The sequence below is a fragment of the Ipomoea nil genome, unplaced genomic scaffold (genome assembly GCF_001879475.1).
Source record: "Ipomoea nil cultivar Tokyo-kokei standard unplaced genomic scaffold, Asagao_1.1 scaffold1043, whole genome shotgun sequence".
In the NCBI taxonomy this organism is placed as follows: Eukaryota; Viridiplantae; Streptophyta; class Magnoliopsida; order Solanales; family Convolvulaceae; genus Ipomoea; species Ipomoea nil.
In genome coordinates, this window is record NW_017617471.1 from 10,358,933 (window position 1) to 10,369,293 (window position 10,361).

At 33.5% G+C, this 10,361-nt stretch overlaps 1 protein-coding gene across 1 annotated transcript; it reads left to right on the forward strand.

Moving 5' to 3' along the window:
• The first annotated feature begins 266 nt into the window (after positions 1-266).
• On the forward strand, positions 267-1,080 carry LOC109181250 (early nodulin-like protein 2). The gene is made up of 2 exons (XM_019331002.1): positions 267-441; positions 545-1,080. Exons 1-2 carry the CDS (start codon positions 267-269, stop codon positions 1,078-1,080), a joined length of 711 nt encoding a protein of 236 aa, XP_019186547.1.
• The last annotated feature ends 9,281 nt before the right edge of the window (positions 1,081-10,361 follow it).

The window sequence follows — 10,361 nt, forward strand, 5'->3', positions numbered from 1 at the left end:
GCTAGGAATATATTTCAAATCATGCAAGAAATATTTTTCCAAATATACAAGGATAATTTTTAGTAGTTTTTTTTTCCTTTTTTGAAAGGATAAATTTTAGTAGTTCTTTACACAAAAAAAAAAGAGGGGTTTTTATCTTTAAAGGACTGTAGCGAATTATATAGGTAGGAAATTAACAAAAAATCTTTTTCAATGAAAATATTAAAGATTACCATGTATATATACCGTTTACATACATCTTAAAGATTAGCCTTCTACAAGAATCAATGGCTAAGAACATAGCGATATTGTCATTTTTACTGATGCTTTTAGTGTTGTTTGATGTAACAATAGGCACTCAAATTTATAGAGTTGGAGATTACTTTGGTTGGAACAATAGTACCAAGATTGATTACTCAAAATGGTCTGCTTCAAAAGATTTTCACGTCGGCGATGTTCTTAGTAAGTGATATATGCATGCAAATTAAACTCCCTTTATTGTATATATAAGTTAATCTTGTTTGATGCTAAATGTTGTAACATATATAACGTTGATGATGATCAGTGTTCCAGTTCGATCCCAACAACGATAATGTGTTCAGAGTTTCTGCGGAGGATTTCGCAGGCTGCCGTGCGCCGTCACCGATCGGCCTCCCCAGCGACGGCCAAGAGTTTTACGCTCTTGACAGTCCCGGCCGGTGGCACTTCATCTGCAGCATTCCCGGCCGCTGTGAAGCCGGCGAAAAGCTAGAAATCGTGGTCCATCCATCGGTGTCTTCAGCCCCGTCGTCTCAGCCTTCGTCACCGGTACCTCCGACGACTAATCCACCGGCCATGGCTCCTGCTCCGACCCGGTCTCATCAGAGTGAAAATCAGCCGGCGCCGCCACCTCAAAATAATCCGTCGTCGTCCAGTTCATCTCCGGCGGGTTCACCCCTTAATGAATCTCCGTCGTCAAGTGGTAAACTCAGTCCTGATCAGTCGCCGTCAAATTCTCCCGCCGACGAGAAAAGTGCCTCGGTTTCGGTACCGGCGAACGTATGGGTGGCAGTGGTGGCCGTAGCGGTCTCTGTGTTTTCCATTGAACGGCGCAACTACTAGCAGCAGATGATTTAGTGAATTACACCTTTCTAATATTTTCATTCTCTCTTTACTATTGAATTTATTTAGTGGTAATTGGTTTTGTCCCATTTTTAGAATTTTCTAATACTTTATTAGTATGATTGTCACGTTTTGAATTTGATTTGTCCAAATTATCGAAATCCATATTACTAAAATCATTAAAATAAAATTATAGATATCATAATTCTTGATCGTGTAATTGAAATTCCGTTACATTGAAGCTACACTTCGTTTTGATCTATATATTCATATGTTGTTAGTCTTCTAAAGCACCCAAACAAAATACATGCATCTATGATCTATATATGATATGTTGTTATATTACTAGTATTTTCCCGTGCAGTGCATATTATTGTTTTGATGTTATGGTTTTAAATAGATATAGTCTAATTAAAAATGTATAAATATAACGGTTAGTTTTACCGTTTAGGCCACTCGGACGGCGGGTCAATACTGCCGTAAAATACTAAGTAAACAAAGGGTTATTTTGAAAAAAGGTGAGACAGAATAACGATACATGTATTGGATTCCGACTCTTTACAGTGTCACCCCATGGGTATTATAAACAGAATATGGCCTTCTAAGGCAAGAAAGAAGAAATTAACCAAAATAATCTTGAGAAAGCTTCTAAAACTGCTAGAGTACCTTCCTAATGTGAAAAAAAGGAAGTTACTTGTTGTATAAGGAAAGAATCTCCGCCCGCTGAATATACTTTTAACTGCCTTTGTGATGCGCACTAGGATCTTGACTAACTCAAACAAAGAATTAATAAATTAAACAGTAATTAATAAACAATAAACAATAATTAGTAAATTATAATTATGTCAGTCTAACAAGATGTGGGAAAATATATTTTTGTTCAAGTAATGTATAGTAGTAGCCTTAAATCAAGGAAGAATACAAAGAATTAGGGATGTGGGTAGAGAATATATACCTTGAGTCGAGTAATGAGACCTGAAATAGTTCAATTATTGATAGTCCAAAATCTTTGCCAAAATTCAAGTGAGAAATCATATTACCGATTTACCGCTTTGATATTAATGGAGGATCGCCAGATTGAATGAATTGGAAAGATCGACGAAAGTACTGAGACGAAATGAATCGCCTTTTTGGGGAATTTGAAAGCTAAGGTCAGTCAATTATTTTTTTTCCTTTTCAAATATAAATATAAATATGTGACCCGGAAGGGTCACAAATTCTCACTTTTTTTCATGACTCTAACATACGTGTTTCGTACAAGGGTCGGGAATGACCTATTTTGTACTAGTGGGTGGTCGGGACTGTGGATTTCAAAAACTTAAAAGACTTCATATAATTAAATATACATCACATATCTCTTATACAATGACAGTATAATACAATGAAAATACTAGCTAGGATAAGAGAGGGATGCAGTCGCACATCTCCACTTTTTAGTTCTTAATATCTTATTTTATAGGTAAAAAACACTATAAAGTTCTTTAATTTCTTAGTCCTTTAATTTATATATGAGATAATCAGTTTATGAGTTACGATTCTCTCTACTTTGCTGAGACATCGCCGGCCGCCGGAGCACCAAAACGGAAGCGTTGAGCACCGCCCTGAGCGGCGTAGAAGTTGTACTTTCCGGTTTGCAATCCATTAGGCTTGTGATCATATTCTCCATTATTATTATTCTTCCCAGTGGAAGGCTTTACCCACCCGTTCCTGCGACGGTAATTCAGTTGGGACATTTGCATGCGAACCTTCTCGAACAAGTCTTGTTCAACACTGTTGTTGCTGCTGCTGGGGTGTTCGCCGCCGGCGACCACGTTGTCCTTCATGCTTAAGAAGCTTTCACCGGCGGCGGGATAGCCGTGATGAGCGTACGACGACGGACGGTGAGCGCCGCCGCTGATGGAGTTTCCGGCCATGTGTCGCTCCATGGCCTTGTAGGTGTTAAAGTTTCCTCTGTTCGTGAAGCCATAACCTGCCATGGTGGTATTGGTCTAGGTGATGTGATGAAGGTTTAACAACTTTTGTTTTTTGGTTTCTTTGGTGAGTTGTAATAATGATGGCAATAGAATTTGGGTTTATATAGAAGAGCGATACCAGCGGGTTTCGTGGAAGCTAAGATATTGTTGGCAAATTATGCCATGGACCAGAGTGTGTCATGGCAAACCGCAAACCCTATCCAATTCACACATTATGTACTTATAATTAATATGCTAAATTATTAATCATTAGATAGAATATATTAATTATAAACACATAATTTTTAGATTAGAGTTCACAATTTGATATGAATCCGGGTTCATATTATAACAATAGGATATTGTTACAAGGACGGAACCAAGCTACCCCCTCACCCCATCCTCAGCTCATAGATAATCTTTGTATGTATATATATATATATAGTACATGATTTAGTATTAGTATAAAAAAACTATTAAATGTTAATAAAATAATAAAAAATGAGTTAGATTAGTTGGCCAAACATATGTTTAGCAATAGTAAATGTCAAGCTAAGGGCTTGAATCTTTGGCATGCATCAACATAGTTTACCGTTTTTTTTTACTCCTCCCTATGGCTTCAATACAGTCACGTTTTTAATAGTTTTTTTAGTATTTAACACACACATATATAACATTCTTTTATATTAATAATGAGATGTATAATTTATAATGTCTTTTCTATTCAAATCATTTTATCAAATTAATTATGTTTCATATTTTGTTATGAATATATTTATAAAGTTTCGATTTGTTTTATTTTTCGTCCATATCCAACAATATAATATTTCTTAGGTAATTTATTTAAATAATCTTTTTTATTTTAATGTTTCTCCTTTACTAAAAAAATTTTCTGAATTCGTCTCTATTGCTTTGCCCACCTCAACCAAATTTCTGGCTCCGTCTTGTTACTTGATGGTATTCAATAATTTGAGGTATATGATGCTTTTCTATCTCTAGCTAGCTTCACTTTTGGACGGTTATATGAGAATCTGGACTCTATTTTCCGAAAGTACAATATTCTGCATCTGTACACGTACATGTTGCATGTGGTGGTGAAAACAGAATCAGCTAGACCCAGGCTGCAAGACATTTGTACTACGTGAGAATTTATGCTAGGTTACAACAGTGTAGATTGTCGGATAACTACTGTTGGAATTATATTCAAGCTAGCCTGTTTGATTGGGAAATAATAGAACTAGTGTTGGAAAATTTGGCATAAATTGACGAGTGTGTGATGGGTCATTTTGACTATCGAGGCATTATTTTGAATGGGTACACAGATATTTCAGAGTTAGAGTGGATTAGCATCTCCTTTGTCTTACCCAAAAGACTGAATCCTCAGCCCTAAGGGCCCCTCACACTCCGATCCGACAGAGCATGTGGGAGAATATTGTAGGGACCGTTGATTAGAAAACAAATAATAATCAAATAAAATTGACTATTATTTTCTGGAAAGAAAGGAAGAAAAGATGAAGGAAAAATGGCTAGTGTTTGGTGTTGGGTTTTTACAAGAGTCGAGTGACCACTCTTTCCTTAAAACCTTATTTGCCACCTCCCGTAGATGCTAGGAGCGTTGTGGCCTAGGCTTCCGAGGATAAAACTTGCGTTGATTCAATGTTTGAGCACTCAAACAAGGAATCCGGCGAGCAAGACTGGCTATGAACACAATAGGCTAGAGAAGGAGTAGAAGCAGAGAGGTTTTGAGGCTTAAAAAATGAACTAAGTTATGCCAAACTTCGGTATCATTTTCCAACTGTATAGTCACTTGCCCGAGAGCACCACTCTCGTGCTACACGAGAGGGGCACGAGAGGTTGTGGTGCACCGAGAGCACAACTCTCGTGCAACAGCGAGCACGAGAGGTGCAAGGGCCGAAACTAGGTGAGGTCGAAAGTTGCGACCGAACCCTGTACGCCAACGGTCTGGAACCCGAAAGTTCTGACTGTTGAGGAGATTGAATTCATCCGTTACGGAATTAATTGTCTATTAATTCTAATTTTGAATACCAAGATATCTCACCTCAAACTTACAAAGAAAAACAAGATACCTCACCTCAAACATCGGCCTAATAAAATGGTGGAAGAGTGAATCACGATCACTTAGCGACCTCTTAGTAATTAATAAAACACTTATCTCATGTTGAAAAAGAATGTAACTTAGGTTTGGACAAGTATACATATACTTTTGCTAATTTTCAAAAAATGTAAAATATGTTATTGGCCTTGAATTGTTTCGCAATCAGCAGTTAGCGATTTATGTCAGCGGATAGCGGATTGTGTTAGCGGATTTAACCAACGGATTGTATTAGCAGTTTGTAAAAAAATATTTCTTAAAATTAGCTATTTAATATTAACGGTTACTTGGTAAAATACACAAAAAGACATTCATAGTAGTAGTAATAATAACAATAACAATAACAATAACAACAACAATAATAATACCAATTGTTTAAAAAAGAAGAAGAGGTTGGGTATTGAGCTACTTCATTAAAAAGTGATTTGGGATCATAGATCCAGCATAAAAAAGGAAATAAAAAGAACGCGTTGAGCTCAATGCCCCTTATTCAGTATTCACCCTTGCCCATCCGATTCGTACATCAAAACATCAAGAAATTAAAGAGAAGCCTCAGGTTTCATTATTAAAGAAGCCTCTGAGACTTCTTTGTTAACCACGTACACAAATCTTTTTAAAAGATGTAAGGCATTTTAGGCAAAAGTCCAAAATGCCAAGTAAAAATGCTACAAAATATAATGCGTGTTTCAAAAAACAATGATTTGAAGTCAAATCGTTGTTCCAAACAGCTAATTACTAAATAATTTCTTTAACAATTTAACCAAGTTAAACTACTAAAGATGATCAAGTTCATCAAAAATTGATTAATCAGCTATTAACCAAACAAGTCCATAAGAAATCTTACTATTGTTCCTAGGCTTACTAAAGTCTGATCTAGAAAGGGACATTTTATACAAGAGGGTATACGAAATTATGAATGAAGTCTTTTGCATGTCTCGTTTTAATTAAACAGTGGTAGCATGTAGTCCTTTAATTTTACAAAGACCTTCAATTAAAACTTTCAAAAAAAAAAGAATAATATTAATTATAGTAGATACATAATTATTAATTGAATATATAAAATTTATTTAAATATCTTTTTAAATTAAGGTTTATAATGTAATTTGAACCTCGATATATATGCTATAACAATTGGTAAACAATTAAATAGGCCAATTCCGATCCTGTCATGACTCATGAGCAGTATATCAGATTGATGCATTTGATTGTAAATAATGCATGCATTCATTTTGATAAACACGTAGTTTGCATTTATTCGAATGGAGAAATTTGGACGCAACGTAACATTATTATTTAAAAAAATGAAAAAGATTATTAAATTATTCTATTCAAATCCAGACGAGAATCTTATTCGTGTACCACTTTACCGACCGTATCATTTGATGACTTGGAAAGTTAGTCTTCAATAATTGTTTTGATCTTTGTGGTCTAAGAACATCCACAATGGTTGGGGAAAATTGGGGAATAATGTAAGAGTGATTAGGAGAGAGAATGTGAGAAGAGGAGGAAAAAAAACAAAAAAAAAAACCAAAATCAAAAAATCAAAAACGAAAAAAAAAAAAAGAAAAAAAAAAAGAAGAAGAAGAAGAGTCAGGCGCGCCTGACGCGCCCGTGTGGGCTGGCTGCTGTGCGCGAAACGCGCACAGCAGCCCATGTTTTATTTTTTTTATATATTTTTCTTCTCTTTCTTCTTTTTCTGTCATTATCTCAAAATTTGCAGATGAATTCTTCCCCAATTAATTCTCCCCCACATTAGCTATAAGAGCATCCATATCAATTGTAAATATTAGGGGGAGAATGTAAGAGTGAGTAGGAAAGAGAATAATGTGGGAGGGGAGGGAAAAAAAAAATCAAAACTGATTTTATAAAAAAAATATATAAAAAATAAGCATGTCATTTCTGTATTGGTTGTCTTTCCTCCATCATTAATTCTTTTTCTTGGGCAGAGTAATATCTCAACATTTGCATATGCTCTCCACCCCTTCTCTCTCTTGATTCTCTCTGCCACCATGACATTTTGGCCTCAAAAGTAGTGAATTCTCCCCTATTTCTTCTCTGATGTAAATGCTCTAAACTTGAATGGAGTGAATTAATGCTGCATTCTCCCCACATTATCCACTATTGTGGATGCTCTAAGCTGAGTACAAGACATTGATTTACTATAGCCTGCAATTCGTCAACAGTATTTCTTGATATATTGGAAAGTCAAGAAATAATAATAATAATAATAATAATAATAATAATAATAATAATGTAAATCATTGTATTGAATGATTTTAATCACAAAGAGTACAGACAATAAGAATATATATAAAATAGAATTACAGAATGACCGGGATAAAAAATCATACTGATTCAAATATATAGAGTCCTAATAAAAATGACGTCGATCCCAAACCTCATCGGAATGACGCTTTATTATTCCAATAGTGCAACAACTATTAAAGGCTATATTCTAACACTATACATAGTCTAGTAGAATTAGATTTCTTAGTTTGTTCTGGAATTCCTCCTTAAAGGAGGGAATCATCAGTCATATTTGTTAGATTTCTCCTAAACACAATTAGTCCTCCATTTATATATTACTGTTGAGATAACAAGAAATTACATATTGTTAGCTCACAAGAATAACAAACGAAAAATCTAAAGGAATTTGAATTATGAAATCTTAACTATAATAAAGCTATATGGTTTGAGAAATAATTAATGTTACAATTAATGCCACAACACCCTTTATTATATATAAATAAAAAAAGCATAACATTTGAAAAATAAAATTGCTATATATTATATATCATATAAAAAATGTGTTCAATTAAAGTTTAAATTTACTCATACAAAATTTGAAATTTGCTTTCCAAATATAATTATCTTAGTTATTAATTTATTATTCTATTGTGAAAATTATAATATAGATGAAATACAATTAAAAATAAATTAATGTATCATGTAAATTCTCTCTATAAGTTTATTTGAATATGCACATAATTAGAGATTATATTAACCATACAAAATTTTAATTTTAATTTTAATTTTAATTGTAATTTTGTATTCTATAAAAATAATAAATACTTGACCAATGGAAGCTCAAAAATATTATTATATTAAACAATTTAGAATATTTTAATTTTTTTATTTTTTATTTATATTTATAATAACATAATTTTTTCTCGTGCATCGCACGGATGAATTACTAGTTACTAATAAAATTAGAAAGAATGAGCTATAATTGACATTTTGTGGTATAATTTTTATTTGAGTTAATATCCAAAATGATCATCGACAATAGTGATTTTTTTCAATTTTGTCTCGACTTTGATGAATTAATGTAGTTCCAGATTTTTTGTTTTTGCTCAATTTAGTTCTCAGCCTGTTATTCCGTCAAATTGATGTTAAATAAAAGGACAATTCAGTAATCTCAATATTGATCTCTTTTTACTTTCAGCCATAGGAAGTGCAAAATCAATCTTTCTTTTACGAATTACTCCTGGACCTGCAAATCAAATTTTATATTCGCAAGTTATGGATTAATTCATATAAGAAAGAAATATTTCGCATTTCACAGGTCTAGGAGTAAAGAGATGTCAATATTGAAATTACTGAGTTGTCCCTCTATTTAACACCAACTGGACGGAATAACAAACGGATGACTAAATTGAGCAACAAAAGTCTGGGACTATATTAGATCACCAAAGTCGTTTAGGACGAAATTGAGAAAATCATTATAGTCAAGGACCATTTTGAGTATTAATTCATTTTTAGTGGGTCCACTTCCGATTAGGGTGGTGTCAAAATAGAATTGGGTTCTCCCAAGTGAAATGTTTAATTTGATACAGAGTATATTATATGCTTAAAATCGATAATGGTTGATTGAGCAATTAATTTTGAAAGTATACCAATTTGAGTTAGGAAAAATGCACTTGAGAAGGTTTTTGAATAGTTTTTAATTTGTCCCACATTGAAAATAGATGTGAGTTTGCACAAGTATATATACAATTCAACTTTTTAAAAAGTTTAATTGTATATATCATGTAGTTTCTCTCGAATGTGCGCCATGAGTGGTGCAAATTAAATTTAAATCAAAATTTCAAAATGAGCTAAAAAAGTTTAGACTTGTGTGCACCCACGACTCGTGCACGTTGAGGTTCTCAAATTTGTGTTGTTGTATATGCAACATAGAAAATGTAAGTTAAGTTTGATCAATTCTAATTTTTATATTTTTTATATGAAAATTAACTTTGTAACATCATATTTAATCTGACTAATTTGCAAATTATAGTAGTTATACGCGTTTGAATGTCATGAATGCTATGAATTTCATTTCTCCTATAAATAAATTGTGTTGGGCATAATGTTTACTTCTATTATATATTTTGAAGTGTGTCTTTGTTTAGGTTCGTTGAAACGTTAATTTTTGAATGTTCAAATATCTACGTAGAATCCATTACATGGTTAAGAAAATCGCTAGGTGCTTTTCAGGCGCTCTGAGGACGCCCAGTGACTAGAGCGCCTAAGTGTCTATGTATTTTATATTTCTAAAAAATTTATCTAAAATTTTAAAATTTTATAATTTAAGACAATAATTATAAATTATTTAATACTTTAAGCATTAATATTAAAATATTAAATATTAAACTAAAAAACATCTTTTATCTTATCTTGCTAGTTGCTACTAGTACTTGTACAGCAACTCACTTGAAAACAGGAGTGTAAACGAGCCGAGCCGAGCTCGAGCCTGGGTGGGCTTGAGCTTGAGCTCGTTAATGGAGGCTCGGCTCGAGTTCGAGCTCGAGAACTGATGCTCGAGCTCGAGCTCGGTAATTTTTGGGGTGCTCGAGCAGCTCGATTGTTCGGGTTCGAACTCGAGCTAGCTCGATTTTGACATTGAATTTGACCTATTTAATACTTTTGATTTAAAATTCAAACAACTTTGTTTTATCCATACATAAATAATAGAAATCTTTTAGGGATTTTGAGTTTAAAATTTTAATTTCTAACTGTTATTTTTATATATTATTATTATATTATATTATATTATGTATTATATATATTATATATATGGCTCGCGAGCGAGACGAGCCACGAACCTAGAATATCTAGGCTCGACTCGAACTCGATTACTAAACGCGTCGCTTGAGTTTGATTCGAGCTTGATTTTGACCGAGTTCGAGCCGAGCTTTGACGGAGCGAGGTGCTGATTTACACCCCTACTTGAA

Excerpts from the sequence above, each read along its gene's own strand:
- LOC109181250 (XM_019331002.1), top strand. The coding sequence starts at position 267 with ATGGCTAAGAACATAGCGATATTGTCATTTTTACTGATGCTTTTAGTG. Across the intron at positions 442-544 it reads TCACGTCGGCGATGTTCTTA|TGTTCCAGTTCGATCCCAAC; the intron begins GTAAGTGATATA and ends GATGATGATCAG.